Source organism: Merops nubicus, unplaced genomic scaffold (genome assembly GCF_000691845.1).
Source record: "Merops nubicus isolate BGI_N331 unplaced genomic scaffold, ASM69184v1 scaffold12402, whole genome shotgun sequence".
In the NCBI taxonomy this organism is placed as follows: domain Eukaryota; kingdom Metazoa; phylum Chordata; class Aves; order Coraciiformes; family Meropidae; genus Merops; species Merops nubicus.
Genome location: NW_008595687.1, coordinates 6,990 through 20,331, shown reverse-complemented (window position 1 = coordinate 20,331; position 13,342 = coordinate 6,990). Strand labels below are relative to the sequence as shown.

At 48.1% G+C, this 13,342-nt stretch overlaps 1 protein-coding gene across 1 annotated transcript; it reads right to left on the bottom strand.

Moving 5' to 3' along the window:
- Window positions 1–1,771: 1,771 nt before the first annotated feature.
- Window positions 1,772–11,807, bottom strand: NDEL1 (nudE neurodevelopment protein 1-like 1). Its single transcript, XM_008936146.1, has 7 exons — window positions 11,708–11,807; window positions 10,154–10,307; window positions 8,758–8,906; window positions 7,556–7,692; window positions 5,082–5,255; window positions 4,182–4,273; window positions 1,772–1,927 (listed from the first exon to the last, which is right to left on the bottom strand). Exons 1-7 carry the CDS (start codon window positions 11,791–11,793, stop codon window positions 1,772–1,774), a joined length of 948 nt encoding a protein of 315 aa, XP_008934394.1. The 5' UTR covers window positions 11,794–11,807.
- Window positions 11,808–13,342: the final 1,535 nt, after the last annotated feature.

Sequence of the window (13,342 nt, the reverse complement as noted above, 5' to 3'; positions counted from 1 at the left end):
ATGGAACAGGTTACCCAGAGAGATTGTGGATGTCCCCTGCCTAGAAGTGTCCAAGGCCAGGTTGGATGTGGCTTTGAGCAACCTGCTCTAGTGGGAGTTGTCCCTGCCCATGGCAGGGTGTTGGAACAGGATGATTTTTAACGTCCCTTTCCTACCCAAACTGTTCTGTGGGTTTCTGATTCAGGTGAGAGCTCAGTTTAGCTTAATGTGCAGGCAGAACTGGACTGGTTTTACACAGCGTGGACACAGCCACCCGCAGCAGGGGCAGGGCTCAGCAGGAGCACAGGGTGGAGCAGGAGCTGATGCACAGAGAGAGGTGTGGGCCAGCAGAGGACAGGACAGCAGGGCCCTGCAGGGATCTCAAACAGCTTGCAATAAGCACATCAGCCATTTCCACCCCTTTTCTCGCCCACTGACATCCCCCTAACCCTGCTGTAGAAGTTCTCTTTCAGGAGGCTGAGTTTCTAAACCTCCTTCAGCAACAGGCTGCTCCTAACTCTAGGCAGATAATGAGCCTGATGACAATCTGGATAATTACAAGTGGCCCCCACCCCACAGAGCAATCAGCTTACTCCTCACAACTCAATTTAGCCACGCTGCCTCCTAGGAACAGCTCTAATCTCACCCTAGCAAGCACCCAGACAGCTCCCACCCAAAAGCAAGGGGACAGGGGACCCCAGGCAGCGACAGCACACACACAACCCCAAAAACCTGTCTGATGTGCACAGCCCATCTGAAGCCTCTGAACTCTTCCTTTCCAAAAGCAGCAGGCAACAGTGGCTCTGACAACTCTGCCTGGCAGCTGCCAGTGTGCAGCATGCCCTGCTCCCCATGTAGCAACGGGATCCAGCAGAAGCCAGGCTGGCTGGGGGAAGCTCAGCTCGCCTGCTCTGCACGTGGCACTCTTCAGCTTGGCAACAGCACGTGTCATTCTCTAAAATATACTCTGGGTTGAGGATGTGGTGAATATTAGCATTAGATTGCACCGGTCTGAGGTTTAGGATGGGAGATGGCTGCCACGCAGGGAGCCTTGTCTAGTGGCCCAGGCAGAGCTCGCAGTACCTGGACTGTCACCCAGCTCTGTGCTGTCACCCATCTCTTCAGGGCTCCTCACACAACCACAGGGCCCTGTGGGAAATCCTCCTTCTGAACCACTTCCCAGTATCCCAGAGGAAGCTCTGGCCACAGGGGAGTCCCAGATGACACCCAGCAAAGCCAGCGTGGGGGCAGCTGCACTCTCGAGCAGCCAGTGATGCCACCAATGACCTTTTCTGTTCCCACATCCAAGGGGGAAGTGGAGCAACCAGGGCACCATCCTCCAAGTGAGCATTTGCTGCCTGCACTCAGCTTTCTCACCAAGGAGCCTCCAGATTTGTGGTTCCTGTGCTTCCCCACCCACGAGCACGCCGGTAGCGATGGCAACTCCACCACGACTTGCTTGAGATCCTCTCCAAGGGCACGTTCTCTTCCCCAGCAGGTTGCTGCCTGGGGTCTCTGTATGACCTGAGATGTAGCCTCCACGAGATCAGGGAGCAGAAGGACAGACAGGCACTGACATCCTACCAGCTAAGAGGCAATCACACTTTGCTTTGCTCTTCACTTGACAGAAATCAGCACTGTCACCCTCCCTGTCCCCTCGAGACTTTGACTCCACAAACTATTTCTCCTATAGGATGAAAGCTGCAGGGGGCTACAGACAAGCCAAGAAAAGCTTCTGCTCCAAGTAGCATCCTGAAAGGCCCTCCCCTTTAGGGCAAAAATAAATCCTTCCTTACCCTTTGTCAAAGAAGGAGGTGTGGCCCGGCTGAGGGTACTTTGTGCCGTTGCCGCTCACCACGCTGCTGGGCATGTTCCCTGAAAGGTAGGATTTCCGTGAGGCCTGGTCCTTTGCAAAGTTTCTGCAAGCAGCGAGTTTGGATTCTAAGGCCTGTGAAAGGGGAAAAAAAAAAAAAAAAAAAAAACCAAACACAAATAACGTCAAAAAAGTCATATCATTAAGAGAGAGTATTTTGCTGCTTCTGCTCAGGCTTTGTCCTGGCCCCAAGATCACCGTGATCAGGACCTGGTGTGACCACCTCTGGCAAAACCTACACAGGGACAGAGCTGTAATTTCTGTCACCCAAGCACAGAGGAACCCCACGCAAGGAGCCGCCGACGCAGCCTGCCAGGCACAACGCAGCTCCATGAGGGTCAGCTTCTACTGGCTCTCAGTTAACTACCTAAGTTAAGGAAGCCAGCTCTTAGCAGAAGTTACCAAAACATCCTGCTTCAGCAGCTGCAGTAAGGCTGGCATAAGCCAAGCAGGAGACTAAGACAGAGCCTAAAGCAGATTCCTCAAGTTTCGGGAGGGATCATGTATTTGGAAAGTTGTTTTTTTTCTCCCAGGACAATGCTTTCCAGCATTTCTGTCTTCATCTTGACCTGCAAAACAAAGCCAGGTTCACCACCCCCACTGAGATGCTTCAGAACAAGAGGTGCCACAGGCAGAGCATCAGGAGGAGGAAGTGAAGGCAGCAGCTGAGCCCATCTCCACAGCCTGCACCTCATCTCTACACTTCCAAGCCAGCCTCTTTTGTCCCTATACAAGGTCTCTGCCGCATCCACTGACTCCTGCCAGGAGTGAGACCAAACTCCTGATTCTCCTTCACTTCAGAACATTACCTGCCCTTTCTGCTGTCTATCACAAACGTGAATATCCATCTGGCCTAGCAGAAAGCCCTTGTGACATATTTGTAACATCCACACAGTGCTCAGGGGCACTCAGACGCCTGCACATGTGTGCACTGGACACAAAAACTCACCTCCCCAAATGTGGGGCTTAGTCCTGTTCCATGTAGGAAGATATTCCATGAATAAGGCACTGACATGGCATCACAAGTGAAGGCTGCACAGGCATCTCCTGAAAATCCACGTGAGCTCACTTATGACTGTACAGGCAGCTACAGGTAGCAACCTATCTCTTGGTCTCAAAGCAGCTAAAGAGCCAGTGTGACCTGTGCCAAATGACTCCTGTCCCAGCTGCAAGCAAAGCTGAGGGAAACCCTGAAGAGAAAGGGATTCTAGTGCTTGGGATGAGGCACCCTGTGAGCAGCCAAACCCTGAGCATCCTGTAACTGTTACAAACCAAACGTGTGAGCTGGAATTCTGTCCCCGTGGCCAAGCGTGTGCCCAAGAGCAGGCTGGGAAGGAAGAGTGCTTATTTAGCATTTCATGTCCTTGCAGAGTAATCACAGGGGATTGTGGCTAAACTCCCTAAATCCCCTGCAGACTCTTACTCACAATGATCCCATTTTAAACATGTCACTCCCTAACTCGGAGTTGTCCTGCTGCATTTCAAACCAACCACGAGCTCTCTGGCTCCAAATGCGAGCAACGAGGTGATTTTTACTCTCAGAGCTTGCCAAAACAACTGTCTCTGCTGCAGCTATTTCCGTTCTCAGTGTCAACCACAAGAGAGAAGGGAAAGCCAGCCCCAGAGGCCATCCTCCCTTCCTCAAACACTCACCACTGAGGCATGCCAACAAGCTTCTCACAACTCAGAAGTCACCTCTTCATTCAGCTGGCAAGCCTGGCATCCTGAACAAGGCTGTAACAGATGTTTCAACCGCTTCTTCCCTGCTTAGGCCCTTCCCTTTAAAGGCCCACACGTTTCACTTCTCCATCAGCTACAGATGGGAACATTTGGCTTTCTCCCCATTTATGTTCTCAGTTTCTTATCAAGGGTTTCTCAATTTTTTCCCATGTTCAGCACCTGCTGCAGATCTCCCCAGGCACGTGAGGAGACACTGGCAGCAGATCTCAGCTCCTCTCCCACGACACACGGTGACTGCAGCAGGCACCCAGGGTCTGAGGCCCAGTTCTGCATCCTGACCCCATCAGAGGAAGATGCAGGTCCCACCTGAAGTCACAGCAGTGGCTGTTGGTGTCTAACACCACATAACAAAGCCCTTGAGAAACTTTTTACTCCAAATAGGAATTTCATCACCCAAAATTGGCATCAGAACCTTAGTAACATGCTTTTAAAATCAAGAGAATTTAAAAAACAAAACCACATTATCACACATTAAACAATGAACGTGGATGGCTCAGAAACTCCAGCATGTACTCAGCGTGGGCCAAGGCCCTGTGAAGCTCAGCGAGCGTGGAGCAGAGCTGGGGACACCCCAGCACAGAGCACTCACCCCCACTTTCCGTAACAGGTCTCCCACAATGTTGAGTGCAGATATTCTAGCTGAAGGAGTGAGAGGGCTGGTACCAAATCCATTTGGTATAGCTGCAAAGACAGACACATTTTATTATATGCTCCATTCCTCCCCAATTCATTTAGAAAAAAAATTAAATCAACTTCTACATAAAAAGGTAAATTTAAAATCCTGCTACAGACTATTCATACAACTGCCCCACAACAGCACACAGACTACAGCATCTCCAGCCATGGGAAAATGAAAAAGCTTAATTCCTGCCCACTGCCCTCTTTCCTGTCAGACTTGCTCGCAGAGTTCATAGCCTCCATCTGTGAGGCTACTGCCCACCATTCATCTAATCCAGCCACAGCCTCCCCTGGAATCCAGTCTTTCTAATTTGAAAAATAATGTCTTAATCCTCATGATTTTCCAGAGCCTTCCAGATGGGGGAGTGGGCTAACATCCTGCTGCCTCACTGACAAAACAGGACCCCTGCAAAGTACATGTGATAAGAGAGGCAGCCTAGACTGTTTTAATTACTGCCCACCCTTTACTCACCTCTGCCACTCCACAGTTAAGCAGAAATCAGTCACTGCCCTTCCCTGCCATGCCAAAGGTCACCAGTGCTCTACTGCAGGTATCTACAGGAGAGGCCAGAGCCCCCCACCCCAAAAGCCAGTATCTAAGCCTCACTGTCCTTATTTTCCATGCTATTTATTCATTGTACTCCTTAAATGCACCTGATGCTGCCCCACGATTCACACACACCTTCAGCAACACATGTGGGACCCACATGTACCTACACTTACCTCAAGGTCACCACAAGCACCTGGTCTGAAGGTGTTTGGTAACAAATATACTGCCAAAACAACCAGACACAGTGTGTACAAATTCTACCTTTTGGGGAAGGAAAACTATTTTCTGATCCTTTTCCAACAGGCGTAGCTGGCAAGGAGAGAGATGCCTGGACAGCTGAATCCATCTTCTCACAGTCTAGAGTTGGAGAACTGGGTGCTGACTTTCGGGTGACTTCTTGTTGCCTCTCCCGCACTGCAAGCTCTTGCCGTAAGTCTGAGGGGTGAAAGAGAAAAAACCCCACACTATTGGTAACTGATTTCTTTAATAAATACTCTATTCTTTCAGGGGGGAGGAGAAGGAGACACTTTGCAACACCCTGTAAGCCTGAGCTGCCTTCAGCTCCTCCTCACAGAGAGGCTGGAAAAAGGGAGGAACGGCCCATTCCTGTGTTTCCAGTTCCTCACATTATTCCTCAGTTAATAACCCACACAACTCAACACTAGCCCAAAACAGCGAAGGGGTTGCATCCAGTTTCTTGATGCCTGGAGAAGTGAAAGAGCAGCCTGGAGAGCCTGGGTAGTCCCAACATCAAGGAAACCTGTGTTTTGTCTCTCCTTCCCACTTCCACACACACTTACTACAAAGGGCATCAAGCACAGTTCAGCCATGGATCTCCAATCCTGGGGTCAGTTTTGGGTCCCTCAATCCAAGAAGGACCTTGAGGGGCTGGAGCATGGGCAGAAGCTGGAGAAGGGTCTAGAGCCCAGGTGTGGGTAGGAGCAGCTGAGGGACCTGGGGGTGCTGAGCCTGGAGCAAAGGAGGCTCAGGGGAGACCTTCTGGCTCTCCACAGCTCCTGACAGGAGGCAGGAGCCAGGTGGGGGTCGGGCTCTGCTCCCAATGAACAAGGGACAGGACAAGAGGAAACAGCCTCAAGTTGCCCCAGGGGAGGTTGAGGTTGGATATTAGGAAAAATATTTTGCTTGTCTAGGCCTGTCCCAGGCTGCCCAGGGCAGTGGTGGAGTCCCCATCCCTGGAGGGGTTTCCAAGCCGTGGAGGTGTGGTGTGAGGGACATGGGTCAGTGGGGACCTGGCAGTGATGGGTTAATGTTTGGACTTAAGGATCTTCAGGGTCTTTTCCAACCTAAACAATTCTATGATTCTATAAAATCCTTATATATGATATATAAAAGGGATATATAATAAGGGATATATTTATATATAAAAGGGACTGGATGCAAATAAACTACACAATACAATGAGTTTTTTTTTCTTTTTGGGTAGAGCAATTTAATCTTTTACAGACCTCTTACTCCTTGTTTCTGATATAACGTGCAAGAGCAAAATTGGTTGTACATTACGGCTTTTAAGTTATCCTAAATATTTAGAACTGATTTTAAGTAAAACATCACTGCTGAAATTAAAATCTATTTCAGCTCCTAGAAGAGGATTTGTGGCTGTTCAGTGAGAAATGTTGCATTTGAGTTTAACACCACATCAGTTCTTTTAGTGGCTAGTGTTCCCCCCTGCTTGCTGTCAGGGGAACAACATGTAGCCTTGCTACCCTAGCAAATGCTATATATTTCCAACTGACTCATCCAAGAAACAAGATGTCTTTTTGGCCAATTATCCCAGTGTTCTAGAAAAGTCTCCTAGGTTTAGCTGTTTTTTTCCAGTACTGTCACCCTAACCCCAAACATACATTTATCTCCTTTGAAAATACTTAATCTCTCTCCTCATACTTCTTATAAAAACCCTATGCTTCCAACAGAGGCCTATTTGCAGGGGACAAAGTTGGTTCAAAGAGGTTCACCAAGGAGGAAAACAACAAAAAATCCCAGCCCATGGCCAAGTCTCTCACTCAGCTCTAGGCCTTGACTGAGGAATTACTCCATAAAGCTTTGCTTGGGAAACAACATTAAAAACCACTGATGTCTGAACTACACTAATAGCAGGTACACGCTTATGAACGGACTGTTCCCACTGTTTGAGAAACCAGTTTCTAGTAACCATTAAAAAAATGCTTCCCCAGTGGCCTCAGTGTGAAATCCACTGGAGAATTTTTAACTCCTGTTCGTATCTCAGAAAGTTACCCTGAATGTCTCTGATCCCACAGGTCTAACCACAGTCTTTATTGGAATATCCCAAATAAACCAGGCAATTTCCAAAAGGTTTAGAAGAAATATAGGAGAGGGGATTTTTAAGAAAGTTATTTAGCCATTTATCATGTAATTCCCTGTCATTTCCTGTACTTTTCCTTCCTGCAGAAGACAAACCCACAGGGAGTGGGAACTTTTGAAACACACTTCCTCAGCATTATTACATCTGCAGAACACAGTATCTTTGTACTCACCTGTATTAAAACCCTTGAATGAATCTGATATTCATTTTGTCCTAGCTACACTGGACGTACAAAGAACACACTGTTAGTAGGTAATACCCAACTCTTACATTACACATTGAGTTCAAGTCTCATTATGGGAAGCCTTCTATAAACACGAGTTTTGGTTGCTACACATCTCTGTTAGGAGGCCAAAAAGGTCCCAAGACACAGCACTAATCACAACAGCCATACCTCTCGCTTCATCCTTTAATCTCTGTACAGAAACTAGCAATGACTCCTTGTCATCCAGTTCACTTTCTAAAAAGGCGTTTCTCTCAATAGCTTGGTTCAGCCTTTGTTCAAAGTCTTCCAATGAAACTATTGTTGCCCTAGAAACAAAATCCAGAATATTAGGTTCTTCAGCTCAGCCAATATAAAAGCGTATTCAAAACCGAAATAGAGGAAAAAATGTTAGCAGAGTCTACATTCAAGTGAGTCATTTGAAAGCTATGGAAGTGCTTCTCGGAAAGGACTAAAACCCCAAAGAAATGGGGAGAAGATGAAAAGAACAGGATAACGTCTGGCTCTCAGAGATGTACCAAAGAGCTGGGGAAGAGCCAACCCACCTCACCCAGCTCTGTTTTTCCCAAGCCATGCTCCAAAGCTGCCTGTTTAACCAGTGCATTAGCCCAGGTGGTGCTGTGCTCCCCAGAGCTCTGGGCAGGAGACAGCCCGGCGAGCGTGGAAAGCAGGGCACTGGGATGTTACCTAAGACCCAGTTCGTTCCATGATTTCAAGTGGGACAGCTCATGTGTGTCAAAAGTTAGTCATGAGGTTAAAAGCCTTGTGGAAACAGGGCCTCAGCTCTCGGATCTTCTTGCCAGATAGCCAGAGGCTCATTCCTGGTCCAACTCAATCAATGGCAAAATTCCCAATCAGCAAAACGGAAGCATGACCTGCCCCAAAACAGGGCGTTTCCAACAGCAGCCTGCTCATTTTCTGCACTTAGATAGGTTCCCTATGGTCATTAAGTTGTTATGCAAGGGAAGAGGAAACTCCTTCAGCCTGGTTTATTTAAAAAGGGCTATGTAAAGCATCAGGTTTTTACTTCAAAAGGGCTTTGAGCTACAAGGATCACAAATATTATAAGAGGCACCTAGCTGGTAGTATCAAAAGCAGCAGTGGCCTGGCTTGCTCTGTGCTGCTCATTTCTCACAGGAACACAAGAAGCCAGCAGCTTCCTGCCTCTCTTGCTGCAATGTAATGCTGCCAGCCGATGGAAGTAACTCCAAGGGTAAAACGCACTGGACCAAGAATTAAGTGTCGTGGGGTTTGTTTGGGGTTTTTTGAGCGTGTGTTATTTTCACTTTTACGAAGAATAAAATGATGAATCTGAGTAGCAAAGAAAAGATCTCATGAAAACTGTGAGGGGACAAGAACTTTGCAGCCTTCACCTCTTTGCACGTTCCAAGTCATCGTTGGCCTGCTCCAGCTCCCTCACGTACTTATGCAGCTGATCTTTAATGGCCCGTGTCTGGCTCAGGTCATCCTCTAACAACGACACTTGCTTGTAACTCTGCGCGTACTGGTGCTCCAGTTTCTCCTGAAAGAAAGCAGCAGTGAGATCAGTATCAGTCGTGTACACTAACCAAGTCATCAGCAGTAAAAACAGACAGACGTAAGGCACTGGCTGCAGCCTGCTGCTGTGGGATCACTGGTGGAACAGAGTGGAACTGGGGAGGTGAAGGAACACGCTCTGAACATCAGAACTGGCCCCACAAGCACTGTGGGCAGACACCTCGCTGGCTGCTCGGAGGCACAACCCTGCATCTGTTCCCCACAGCCTGTGCTGACAGCTGCTCAGAAGCCTCCAACACCTGGGAAGCCAGGGAGAGATCCAACTGTACAGCCTCCCCTCAGTGCCTCTCCCTTGGCAACAGCCATGCTGCTGCAGAACTTGCCCGACGCCTGCATTAGCAAAAATGAGAGACGCTGAAATCTGTTACAAAACCTCCAGGTCCACAAGCTGGTCTTTGAAAATCTGGGAGAATTCATTCCCAAACACACTTTTCCCATCTCTGAGGGTACAAACAGCAGCTTATGGAAGAACTCCTGGCCTTTAAAACATGTGACAACCTTGCAGATACAGCTGGGACTGGACACATGAACAAATCATCACATAAACTATTTCCACCAGGTAAGTTTTCAACCTTTGCCTTCACTAAAATAACCCAAGACTACCAAAAATGCTGTTTTTCTGAGATTCTAAAAGAGGCAAGAACTTGTTAACATAGCAGCATCAGTTGAAAGTCACCTCCTGCACATGCAGATCCTCATCCATTCCCTGTCTCCACAGATACAGCTGTTAAGAAAGAATTCAGAGATTCTCCCTGACAGATGTGCACGAATCACCCATCATCAGCTTCCCTTAAAGCCTCCTAAAGCCAAGGAGACCTTCTGGGCAAAAAAAAAAGGAGTATGCAAAGGAAGGTGACAACTCAGTGGTCTGAAAAAACATACTTGTGTTGTCCACCCTGTTGCTATGCTGATGTTGCCCATGTAACTAATAAAGCTACTACTTGGCAAAGCCCAGAGAATTCAAACAAACCAGCACAGGCTCCATGACAAGAGTTCCATGATGTGAAGATTCCACCAGGAATTTCCCTGCTAAGTTGCTGGCCTTATTTGGTGTACATGCCATACTGAAGTCTGGATCCTAAGCAGACTCTCAAACCCTCCTTCAGTTCATCTAGATATTCAGTGACCACAAACAGGCCAATCTAAAATGAGATCCAAGAGAGATCTGTAAGAAGCAGCAATGCTATTACAGAAAAGACAGAAATGACCCACCTTTAATGTTTCCACTTCATACTTCAGTCTTTGGTTATCTGCTTGCAAATCTCTGTTCCTCTGCTCAGCCTGCACCAGCTGTGCCTCCAACTCAGCTTCTAGTTCTCTGCTACCCTCCTGAAACTCAGCCAGCTCTTCACGAGCTTCCTGGAAGCTGTAAGGAGAGGATTTTGTCAGCTGAAAATCCAGCATCTCCCAAGTTAAAACTAAATCCACAGCTCTTAAAATAATAAGCTGAAACAACCCAAGTTTTAAAGTACTTAAGTGCCATCCATAGACCTCCAAGGAGAAAAAGAAAAACAAGGAAACAAAGAAATGACATTAAGCTTAGCTATAAATGGAAATTAGTTCTCCTACATCAAACAAACAGTGGCACTAAATGCATGTGTGAATACAAACTGGTATCAAAGCTATTCACGGGATTCACAGGAATCTGACAAACACTTTGTGCTCCATTAGATTTCACTGCTAGGAGATATAGAGTCAATGAATTAAACAAACGTTTAACCTACTTTTGGTCAAAACCTGTAAGAGAGAACAACAGTTTCCAGGTCTTTGCACTATCTGAAAATTTCAGGTTCTTGAGGAGCATGCAGGTTTGAATCCTGGGGTTACTGAGCCCTGGGGCAGGAAGCCAACACACACCTACCTTCTACCAGTGAAGTTATTAAACTCTAGAAGTAGCCACTCCACATACTTTTGTAACTAAATTTGCACCTTTACCCCATGTAATAGCTCAGCTCTTTGCAAGCCACAGAGAAAACTAAGGAGGTTTTAGGACACAACATATCCATTGGTGTCCAAGACAGAATTTTCTGACACCCAAGAAGGGCTTAGGGTTCTCCACAAAGGGAAAAAAAGAATCCAAACCAAAAAGTAAGTTGCACCTTGGGCTCTTTGGGCTTGAGAGAGCTGCACATGAGTAGCACTGAATGCAAACAGAGCTTTCCAAAGAAAAATGGGAGTCTCCAATGCCCACCACTCAAAAACAAACAAGCAAACACACCCTACCCCCACAAGAAGCCCAGCATTGCTCAACCTCTCTTGTCATTTTTGGTAATCCGCAGCTCCTTAAAGATGCAGACCACTGGGACAGGCTGGACTAAATACAACACACTTCAATAAATTGCAGCAGATGCCAAATCAGCAACTTCTCATACCAGTAGTTCAGATACAAGAAGTTTGAGGGAATACTAATGATACAAGGCAAGCCCAAAGGCACCTTCGTATGATAAAACGTCAAGACTCTACTTAAGGCAGCACTTCAATTATACAAGGAGGCACATGATCTCAGAAGGGCTCTGTTCTTGCTCAAACATGCTCGAAACATAGCCTGGAGTTCATGGTAACACCCTCTAAGAACACTCAGCTCCCTCTGAGCTCTGATTTCCCAAGGCTGGAAGTCTCAAAGATCCATATAAAGATGGACATGCAGAGATTCTTTCTAAAGAAACAAACAAACAAAAAAAACTAACTCTCATCTTGCAGAGGAATAGACTAAACAATGTTCTGGTCAGGAAGAACCAAATCCAGCCTAGTAGTCTACAACAGTACCTTTGTTTGTACTTCAGGGAAAGCTCTTTCCAATACTCAGTTTCCTCCTTTGGACTCGAAAAAGTTGGGATTTCTTCACTGTCCATGATCAACAAGACCTGCAGGACAAAAACACAAGAACACACTCAGGATAAAGACAGGCAGATCTCCCTCAAAACTGCTGCTAAGCCCTGAGCTCCTCCACTGCAGCCTTTCCAACAGCAGCACCCAAACCCAGCCCCCAACAGTGGGATGGGAACAATCCCAGGCATGCACCATTGGGCCCCAGACCCGCCACGTCATCTCCTCCACCTTCTGGCAAGGTGCGGCAGCCTGGAAGGAGACCAGAAACCCCAGCTCTGCTTTGTACCTGCCACTGAAAGAGGAGGCGATGCCTCGAGCCCGCCTGGGACCCGGGCGGGTGAGGATGTTCCAGTTTACAGCTTCTGTTTGAAAAACCTTCCAAAGGGGGTTTTGCCGCCTGCCGCCAGCGCAGCGACACCAACTCCATCGATTCGAGCTGCCCAGGCAGGCACTGAACAAGGACAAACACCCCGAGGTCACCCACTCGCACGCTGTGCTGCAGGGATTAAACTTCTACCGATTCCTGCCACAGCCCAGCCTCCTGCCAAACTGCTGGGGAACGCAGCACCCCACAGGCCAGGGGGCCAGGGGCATACGGAGGCCTCGACACACACCAGAGCTCAGGTGACGGAGAACAGCTGAGAGCTGGGGGTGTCCAGCCTGCAGAGGAGAAGGCTCCAGCCAGGGACTTCAGGACTTGTCAGAAAGCTGGGGAGAGACCTCTTAGCACAGTCTGTTGTAACAGGACAAGGGGGGGATGGTTTGAAACTAAAAGGGGGAGATGTAGACTAGATAGAAGGAAGAAATTTTTGGCACTGAGGGTGGTGAGCCCCTGGCCCAGGCTGCCCAGAGAGGTGGTCGCTGCCCCATCCCTGGAACCATTCCAGGGGAGGCTGGCCGGGGCTCTGAGCAACCTGCTCTGGTTGCAGATGTCCCTGCTCCCTGCAGGGGGGTTGGACTAGATGGGCTTTAAAGGTCTCTTCCCACCCAAACCAGTCTGGGACTCTGCAAACAGTAGCCATGGTCCTGCCATGCCCAGCAGGACCAGGAGAAGTAACCACGGGAAGGAGATGCACCATGCTGTGCACCATTTCTGAGCTCTCCCTGAGCAACCTCACAACCCTTTTAAGGGTAGGCATAAATTTTTCTCCCCAAAAGCCAAGACTCAAATTCTGTTACTAACACCCAGAAAAGAATAAGCTGAAACCAACCTCTTCTCTGTTTAAAGCTGAGACTCTGAACGTCACTCACACCATGCTCGTCAGCCAGTCACAGTGACCTAGGAGTCCTGACTTTCACACTCTAATGGGCACCAGTCACCAGCACTGTCCCTTCAGGCCTCAAATTGTCACGCTAATGTGTCCTGCATCTCAGTGACCCACATTTTAGACACCTAAAAGTGGGACAAAACATTCCCCTGCTTTCGTTAGGGGTGAGACAGTCTCATTTCAGAGGCTGGCACTTAGCTCACAAATAAAGCCAGGCAGAACCAGCACATTTGGTCTTCAGCTGAGTCTGCAGCTGCCACAATCCAGGAGCACGAGATCAGATTTACCCAGAGGGTGCTGAGCA

Excerpts from the sequence above, each read along its gene's own strand:
- NDEL1 (XM_008936146.1), bottom strand. The coding sequence starts at position 11,793 with ATGGACAGTGAAGAAATCCCAACTTTTTCGAGTCCAAAGGAGGAAACT. Across the intron at positions 10,308-11,707 it reads TCCCTGAAGTACAAACAAAG|CTTCCAGGAAGCTCGTGAAG; the intron begins GTACTGTTGTAG and ends CTCTCCTTACAG. Across the intron at positions 4,274-5,081 it reads TAGTTTTCCTTCCCCAAAAG|CTATACCAAATGGATTTGGT; the intron begins GTAGAATTTGTA and ends CTGTCTTTGCAG.